The sequence below is a fragment of the Merops nubicus genome, unplaced genomic scaffold (assembly GCF_000691845.1).
Source record: "Merops nubicus isolate BGI_N331 unplaced genomic scaffold, ASM69184v1 scaffold2077, whole genome shotgun sequence".
Taxonomy (NCBI): domain Eukaryota; kingdom Metazoa; phylum Chordata; class Aves; order Coraciiformes; family Meropidae; genus Merops; species Merops nubicus.
The window spans coordinates 10,606-20,015 of NW_008618093.1; the positions used below are offsets into that span (position 1 = coordinate 10,606).

The window sequence follows — 9,410 nt, forward strand, 5'->3', positions numbered from 1 at the left end:
AAGATTTTTCTTTCCTTTGATTCCTTACAGATGTCAGGAATTCTTTGCAAGTCTTTTACATTTGGCAGATTTGTGCATGTTAGATAGACCGTTGGCTTACAAATTGTCTCCAGGCTGGTACTGTGGTTCTGTGGCAGTAAAGTAGTCCTCCAGGAAAGACTGGATGTATTCAAATGTCGGCCTCTCATCAGGGTCCTTCTTCCAGCACAGTTTCATCAACTCATGGAGAGACTCTGGGCAGCCCTGTGGGCAGGGCATCCTGTAGCCACGCTCCACTTGTTCCAGCACCTCCCGATTCACCATCCCTGAAAGGAAAACCTTTTAGCTCTGAAGGACATTATGCAAAGAAAAATTTCCCCAATTTTTTCAAGTCTCTCTCTCCAGCTGCAATGCATGTGTCCACCATAACCATCTTTAACAAATGTGCTTTATCATTAAGTTTATGTTTTGCATTAAATGAATTTTCTGAAGATCTCATTGCACTGCTAATTCCTCAACATCTTCCTCACAGGTCCTCCTTCCCTTGCCTTGCCTGCTCTCCCATTGGTATGCACTTCTCATCTGCTCGTCTGCCTTCAAAATTCCAGTCACAGCAAGAGGTCTGACAAAATGTGTTACATGTGTTTAGCTTCAAAAACTGGTCCAGCAGGTTCACTCTGCCAGTGTTCCCTGTAACCTGGGAAAGGGGGAATTTCAGGGGCAAACAGGAAAATGTAAAGGTACTAATCTGAACTCAACTATCAGTCACTAATCTGAACTCAACTATCAGTCACATTTACAAATGCCATTATCTAAAAACATTTTAAAGAATATATAATCTGTAAAAAACCTAAAGTAGGCTTCTGAACAAAGGCACCAGTGAAGCATGACTTAAGTTTGTGTCTGCTTGTCAACTGTGGGCTCTGAATGGAGGCTGAAAGTACAAGAGGTAACCTCAGAAGCACAGAGCACACCAAAGGAGAGAGGAGCTGCCTGTTCCCTTACCTGGCTATGGCACAGAGCACACCAAAGGAGAGAGAAGCTGCCTGTTCCCTTACCTGGCTATGGCACAGAGCACACCAAAGGAGAGAGGAGCTGCCTGCTCCCTTACCTGGGTATGGCACAGAGCACACCAAAGGAGAGAGGAGCTGCCTGTTCCCTTACCTGGGTATGGCACAGAGCACACCAAAGGAGAGAGGAGCTGCCTGCTCCCTTACCTGGGTATGGCACCCGGCCCTTTGTCACCAGCTCTGTCAGCAGAATCCCAAAGGACCACACATCCGACTTGATGGTGAACCGGCCGTACAGCGCTGCCTCTGGAGCAGTCCATTTAATTGGAAACTTAGCTCCTGCAGACATTGGAAAGAGATACTCAATCTCCTCTTCCTTGTGCTTCATTTCCTTACACTTCACAATATTTTTAAAAGAATACTGCAATTAAAAAAATTTCCCATTTGGCTCTGTTGACCAAGTTGGAGGTGGTCGAGTCTTTTCATATTTCAAACTGGAAACAGCTCCAAACCAGGGCAGCAGGGACCAGCTACAGCTCTTGGAAGCAGCTGAGACACCTGGGATCCTTAGTTACATCCCAAGAAGTGGGATGATCTTCAGGATCTGATGAACAACCTCTCCAGTGTCTCAGCACCCTTCAGAGCGTAGAGTTTTACCCAAAAAACCCACCCTAAAACCATTTTTTTTAAAACATAAGCAAGCCAACAGATTATTTTGAACATTAAAAAGTTTACTAAAATTGCACTTAGGTGAGGTGGACACACAAATATAGCTGTGAAAGCTTACATGCATAATCTTTATTCACGTGGATGGAATACACAGATAAATTCTGCTAAATGTAGTAATTCTAAGTAATTTTAATGTTGCTGGTCTTATTTATGTAGTAAATCAATCAGTCTTACCTTGTCTTGCAGTGTACTCATTGTCCTCTATTAACCTTGCTAAACCAAAGTCTGCTATTTTACACACAAGATTGTCTCCTACAAGAATGTTAGCTGCCCGAAGATCCCTGTGGATGTAGTTCATTCTTTCAATGTAAGCCATGCCATCAGCAATCTTAAAAATAAAGTTTTATTAAAGATTACTTTTCATTACTATACAGATTTCTCCAAAGCATCAAGCTGTACCTCTTTATCTCAGCTCCACTCTCACTGCCTAAGCCTGGGAAGTCCAGCCCAGCAAGAGCCTGTGACAGCACTGATGAGAGTGAGTCTGGCTGTTATGATAGCTGCTAACTGGGAGCTAGATGGGTTTTTCTGACAAATTACAAACCCACAACATAAGATTTAAGGTGGAACAGTAGACAAGAGCCAGAGTGTTCACTGTTTGCCTTTACTTGATACTTCATATAGTTTCATATCTCCCCTCTAAGCACCAAGTCCAGTTTTCTGGTTTATACAACGTACCTGAGCAGCCATGTCCACCAGCTGGGGGAGTTTTAAGTATTTCCCTTCTCCTTCTTTAAGGAAGTCTAGCAAGCTGCCTGTAAAAGATCACACAGTTGGAGGAATCAAAAAGGAAAACCCCAAAACATTAATCTGACCTGAAAACATGAACTAATTCTTTTTTTCCCTATACAGTATGATTCACACATTCAACTCCCAAAACCTGTATTTGAAAACCTGCTGCCACTTCACAGAACATGTAAGACAATGACTATGCCTGTGTTTGACTCTGCCCTGGTAAGCAGCTAGTCCAAGTTTTAGCCAAGTATTTTGGAATCCATTTGAATCATTCAGATAACTGAGCACTATGTAAAACAGGCTGTACCTTGGTGATAAGGCAACACAAGGAATTTTCCCAATATTCCTGGTATCAATAACCTTCCTAGTTGGACTTTTTACCACAGTGAGATTTATAATTAAAGAACAAAAAAAAAGTCCTTTCCTTACAGGGGAGACAAAAAACCATCTTCCCTCTTTTTGATCTTTTCCCATTTATATAACGTAGTTATGCCCAGAACACCATGAACAGTGTTTGCAGTCAGTTCCAAGGACCTGCACTCCTTTTAAGAGAGCAATATTTACACACACAGTGAAACTCTGACAGAGCAGCTTTCTCTGCAGGTGTTACCACACCAAGAGGGTACAGGAACATGATCTCCAGATGAGGACTGAGAATTGATTGGCCTCATCACTGTTACGACAATGACACAATCACACGTGTGGTGATGGTGGGGTAAGATCCACTCAGTTGCAGAACTTGCAGTGGATCCATGGCTGGAGCTCTGAATTGGATACTTCTGGTGTGGTTTCAGTCACTTGCTGTACTTTTGCATGCAAAGTAAAAGTGTGGCAGGCCAGGCTCACACCACTGCTGGTGTCTGGTGTGTTTGCACAGACCTTTTCCCATTCTGGTTCATGAGCTCAAAGGAGCAAAGAGGAGCAAAGATTTCACACTGACCTCTAGTAACCTGTCCACATTGAAAAGAAAATTGGGTATTGTGCAGCTTTTACCCACCTCTCTTCCTTGTAAACAGAGGACAATAAAGAAAAAGAAAAAAATGTTCTACTGTCAAGTATGAGACAACGTTTTTTGGTAAAATGTGAGAAGGTTTTCAAATGAAAACAGAGGCTTCAATGGCATTTTGAATCCATAACTTCAGACTTATTCTTACCAGGATAGCAAAACTTCTCTGTAAGATGATCAGAAGTCTGCTTTTTATAAAAGTGGAATAACTGACTTGAAAATCTGCTGCTTCTGAACACTAATATGCTTATGATGTTTATTTCTCCATTCAGCCTAAATCTCTAAGTCTCTGCTTGAGCAGCAAGGGGAAATGATAAGCAAGGGAAGAAGGATGAAAAACTGAAAAGAAGGAGGTAGAGGAGGGAACAAAAAAATGCTCAGCCTGTTTAAAATTTACTACTACACTGCTGGAAAAGAAAAACTAAAAAATACCCTAAACCCCAACCAGTTCTGTTGCTGTGAGCACTCTGTCTACAGGCAAGTGTATTCTCATCCTAGTAGCCCCAGCTATACCTTCTAATTTCAATGGAATGGGCAGCACACACTAAAACATTAGGGAAAAAAATCCCCAATCCTGTACTTGGAAGATGAGCAAGGGTGACACAGATGTGCAAAAACTCCTGCCTCCAGCCATGATCCAAATCAGAACTGCTTCAAGTAGGTCAAGCACTGTTCAGTTTAATTTAATCAAAATTACCACGTATACTTCAGTCAGCTTAGACCTAACCATTAATTAAACATCCCTGTTGCTGCTGGAGTCACCCCCCAGGCAGCTCCCCCAGGCTGTGCCCCACCTTTGGCCATGAACTCAGTGACAATGTAGATGGGCTCCTCGGAGACCACGGCGTAGAGCGGCACCAGCTTGTCGTGCCGCAGCTTCTTCATGATCTGGGCCTCCTGCAGGAACGCCTCTGGCATCATCGTGCCAGGCTTCAGGGTCTTGATCGCTACCTTCGTGGTTCCATTCCACGTCCCTGGAGAGATAAATGGGATTTTATTCTACCCTACCACACCAAAGAGCATTTCTGATTAAATCCTTTGCTCTTTGCTTGTTTCGTTAGCTACTGGTATAATTACAGACATTATTTCTACCCTTATGGGGCTGATCATAATTGGTACTTTTTCTCCTCAATTCTTTATCAGATTATCTTTTCAGATTCCAACACTGATTTACTTAAAATACTACTCAAATAGTCACACAAACAACTGAAAGGTGTCACGTTAAGCTCTTACCCATCCATACTTCACCAAAACAGCCTTGACCCAACTTCACTTCCAGCCTCAAGGACTCTCTAGGGATTTCCCAGGCATCCTTTGCCAGTCCCTGTGTTTGTGGTTTCACAGTGGGACACACGGTCGTTAGCTTATGACACAGTCCATCAGCATGTTCTGGAGAACAGAAAAAATAAGCTTTGTCTCTAGGTACAGGTAAGGCTGCAACAAAAGCACCATGCCAACGTGGATCAGAAGAACTGGCTGGCCCACTGACTGTGGAGATCAAAAATGAGCTGCACATGCAGTTCTGCCTCCCCACGACAGGCAGAGCACTGAGACAGAGCTTGGCCTTACCTCTGTAGTGTTTCACCAGCTTCTGCAGGGACTCGAATTGTGCTCGGGTTGTGATGTAGTAGCCACCATTGTCAAGTTTCCTGATTTTGTAGTGTTTCACATTATCACCCCTCACCTCGTCCCAGTCCCGTATGGAAAGGGAGTAAGCACCTAGGGAACAAGCCACACCTGGTTCTTCACCAGAGCTTTACATTTTTCCTGAATCTCCCCCACTGTCATTACACATGTACACGGGTGCACATACATGTAAAATGAGACAGACAAAAATGCTCATTTTTGCCACCTTGGCTGGGGAGGGGTTGTGGAATGGGAGAGAAGAGAGACAAATACACATACCTTTAGTGGTTTCACTCTCTCTTACTAAGAAAATACCACGCTGGTTCCCAGGGTTTAAAAGCAGCCTCTCTGCATCCTTCCTGCCCATCTTACCAAAATACCACCTAGGAAATGGTAAAGGAAATCTAAATAGGTCCAAGTCTCCTGTGCTTTGGTAATCATATAAATACAATATTTTTAAGTCACAAGCATTGAGCAGACCACAACTTGGGGCTGCACATGACTCTTCATTTGTAACTCCAACTGCAACCATAACACAAAATCTGTAAGTGCTATCAAAGCCCACAGCTAACAAATGAATTCTAAAGCAAATTAACTCTATTCCAAATACTGTGGTGATATTTAATAAAATTAGCACTAGTTCCTTAAAACAGTCAGTTAAAATAAGCTTCATCAGTCATCCCTCAGTCTCACCTCCAATCACCACATAAATCACACAGATCCCACCACACTCTTTTGCCAGTCTTTAGGAGCAATGTATTCTCTGCAGACACTGGATTCTTAGTTTGCAAAGGGCTACCCTTTCCCCCTTACCACATCTGCAGCTGTAATGACAGTATTTTACTGCACAGTTTAAAAAAAAAGTCCCTCAACTTTGTTTCAAAAAAATCTGAGGTCAATAGTTTTAAAAGCAGATGAAACCAAAGGGCATAAAATAACAATGTGTCTTTGATGCATTCACTTCTTAACAGCCAAGAGCCAGGTGAGAGCAGCAGCAACATGTTAAAATCTCAGCTTGAGATTCAGGAAACATCTTGGAAATTGGGCACTTTTCCCAGAAGTGCAGTAGCAAACACAGATTTGCAGAGATGATGTATCAGGGGATTGTTTACCAGCAGTACCGTGCCTGTGTACTGAAGCACAGGCTGTGGAGCTTTATAGTTCTTGTACAATCAATACAATTAATTCCTTGAGACAAGTGTAACCTGAAACTGTACCCCCACTCACTGCTCCCACAGCAACTCTGTGATTCTGTAAGCACTGAGATCTTTGTTGGTAAAGTCCTGGCACCCAAAGCAATACAGTTTTCCCAATTCACAGTAGTCCTTAGCGTGCCCAGCAATTGTGTCACCAAAACGTTGTTATAGATTAAAAGATGAGCAGCAACTGTTCACACAAATGTTTTCTCAGAATATAAGATTGTTTTTACAAGGATACAGGTGATCTTGAATTAGGGTGTGGCAAGCAAAAACCTAGAGTTGATAGTGTCCTTAGCATGCCCAACAATTGTGTCACCAAAAAGTTGTTATAGATTAAAAGATGAGCAGTAACTGTTCACACAAAATGTTTTCTCAGAATATAAGATTATGTTTTTACAAGGATACAGGTGATCTTGAATTAGGGTGTGGCAAGCAAAAACCTAGAGCTGATAGTGCATGAACTCTAACTAAAAAATACCCATTTTTGGTTTATATAAAACACAATGTGTGCCCCCAAATCTTATCTTCATTCCTCCCTCCTCCCATCCTTTTTCCTTTGGCCCTACCTACAGCAAGCAGGCACAAAACAGCAGCCTGAGTGTCCACCTCACCCTTACTAATAATTACACATTTGACTCCAGCCAAGTAGCACTGCTATCCATTAATTAGCAGTATTATCTGAGCTTACACTTCAGTGTTACTGAACTAAAGGCACAGTATCAGCACAGGGCACAGAGTGCAGAACAGATAAGAACAGATTGACAGGACACAAAGTCTTACTCTTCTGCTTGAATGGAGTCTGCAGGAGCCACGTAATTGCTTGGGATGTAGCCTGTTTTTGCTGTAGCAATGGATCTTGCTTCCCACCAGTCTCCTTCCCTGCAAGGAAATATCAGTTACCCTCTCCACACAAAATTTCCTAGCACCTATAACATCCCCACATACAAAAGGTGGGTTCAATTTAGGTAATACCTGATTTTGTTTCTGAAGGCATCCAAAAATAGTTTTTGCTGCACCTGAATATATTTTTATATTTTTCTTTTCCTTGTAAGCAACATGAGTGTCCCTTAGTGGAATTTTTCATTTCAAAGATTTGAGTTGTTGTGTTTGTTTTTTTTTTATAGTTAAAAGGAATTATCAATATATGCAAAACACAAGCCCACAACAAAGCATTTTATGGCAGAGATGTGCAAATAAGCTGCCCAGTTCTCTAATCTTCATCTGCCTCTCCCAGGTCATTTTGCCTGCATGCTGGGAGTGAGCAATAAAGGAAGCTGGGAGTCAGCTAATAAAATCTGACCACAGGAAGAAGGCAAACTGCTACAGGTATGAATTAGAATTATGATCACAGCCCAAAGCCAGGTACAGAAATCTCCAAGGTGAACAAATACTTTCCTTTCCATGAGACTTCTAGAAGTTCAGGCTGTAATCCTGTAGCACTTCTGCAACTGAACTAGAACACCAAACTACTCATAACAATGCAAGCAGGGATCTTCTGTGGAGGCCAGCTCCACCCACTCCCACAGCAAGGTGCCCCCAGCCCCAGCACATGCAGTGCTGCTGCCTGCACCCCCCTCCCTGCGAGCCAGGGAGACCCAGCAGGGAGGACCCGCAGGGTGCAGAGCCTGGGGCTGGACAGGGTCCCACCTCCAGCTCTGCTGCCCTGGAGGGGATAACTGGGCCTCCCTGGAGCAGGGAGTGGACAGATGCTACACCACCAACCGAGGAGAGAGGCTTGGGGCTGCCCCAGTCCCTGCAGTTCTACATCTGCACCCAGACCCTGACCTCAGCCTGCACGTTATTGTCTTACCAGGATCAATATTTTGGCCCCATGCTTGTTAAAAATTGCATGCACTCAAGGAAAAAAATAAATCAATTTGCTCTTCACTGAAATAGGATACATAGATTCAAGAAGAGCAAAGTATCTATTAGCTCCCAAAACCACCCAAGTGAAGTCTGTGAGGGAGATCACTTACGTGTTATTTATTATCTGGAACCGTTCACCTTTCTTAAATGAAAGGTCATCTGTAGTTCTTGCTTCATAGTCATATAAGGCCACAAATACAGTAACACCACCTTAGGAAAAAGAGAAAACCCCACATGATACAGCAGTTAACATTGCAATACTTGATTTAAGGACTTGTCCATGAAACAACTCAGCAATTTTGATTTGGAAGCAACTAAATATGGGGGTTTGCTTCTCACTTTGGAAGCTGGATCAATAATCAGCTCATTCCTTAAGACAGAGGAAAGCCTATAAATAGACATCCTAAAAATATGCTTCCACACCACAAAAGGCAGCTAGATAAATCACTGCAAGTGCATCAATAATTAGAGCACTTATATACAGAAATCTGCACAACACATCAGCAGTAAAAGAAGTTTCCTGTTCAGAACTGCAGTTCTGGAAGGTCCTACCCCACCCCAGCAGTGTGCCACCAGCCACTCCTTTTTACAGTAGTGTCCTACTGATCTTAGCTATAAATAAGTGATGTGTGCCCAGCTTTCTGTGGTCACCCATTAAGATCTCCTCAGGAACTGAACCAGAAATAAAAGCATTCTGCAGGGGACAAGGACAGTTCTCTACTTTAGGACTAATGATTTTTTTAATTGAACCACTTAACACTTACCTGTTAAAGTACTAGGATATGGACTTGGCACAGCTGCAAATGAAGATGATGCTCCTCCAAAGGGTGTCATTCCTGAGGGTCCTCCAAAAGGAGTCATGGAATGACTATTAAAGTTAGCAGATCCCTTTATGGATGGTGACTGTGTGGCTTGGCTGGAGTCTGACCCGTAATGGCTGACGTGGGAAATAACAGGTTCTGGAGCATTATCAGTTCTGTATTTCATGGCTGGACCTTTATCTTCTTTGCTTTTAATGCACCCCATGGTTGTTTCTGTGAGAAGGACGTAAAAAAAAAAAAAGAGTCAAACTCCATGTTGCATCTTTTGGTAGTTAACACGGAAGATTCATAAAGAGTTACCAGAAATGCTGATTATTACTGTTTTAAAATCCCCAAACAGCCCCCAGCAATTGCTACCAAGTGCAGATGATAATCTCCAATGAAGAAATGTTCTGGAATAAAAGCTAAGCCATTACCTGACTAGAGAAGAGCTAATTAT

At 42.7% G+C, this 9,410-nt stretch overlaps 1 protein-coding gene across 1 annotated transcript; it reads right to left on the minus strand.

Annotated features, from left to right (window-relative positions):
* On the minus strand, window positions 1-9,181 carry YES1 (YES proto-oncogene 1, Src family tyrosine kinase). The gene is made up of 11 exons (XM_008943308.1): window positions 8,915-9,181; window positions 8,261-8,360; window positions 7,065-7,163; window positions 5,365-5,468; window positions 5,029-5,178; window positions 4,693-4,848; window positions 4,254-4,433; window positions 2,397-2,473; window positions 1,893-2,046; window positions 1,197-1,328; window positions 1-305 (listed from the first exon to the last, which is right to left on the minus strand). The coding sequence occupies exons 1-11, from the start codon at window positions 9,174-9,176 to the stop codon at window positions 97-99; spliced, it is 1,623 nt and encodes a 540-aa protein (XP_008941556.1). The 5' UTR covers window positions 9,177-9,181; the 3' UTR covers window positions 1-96.
* Window positions 9,182-9,410: the final 229 nt, after the last annotated feature.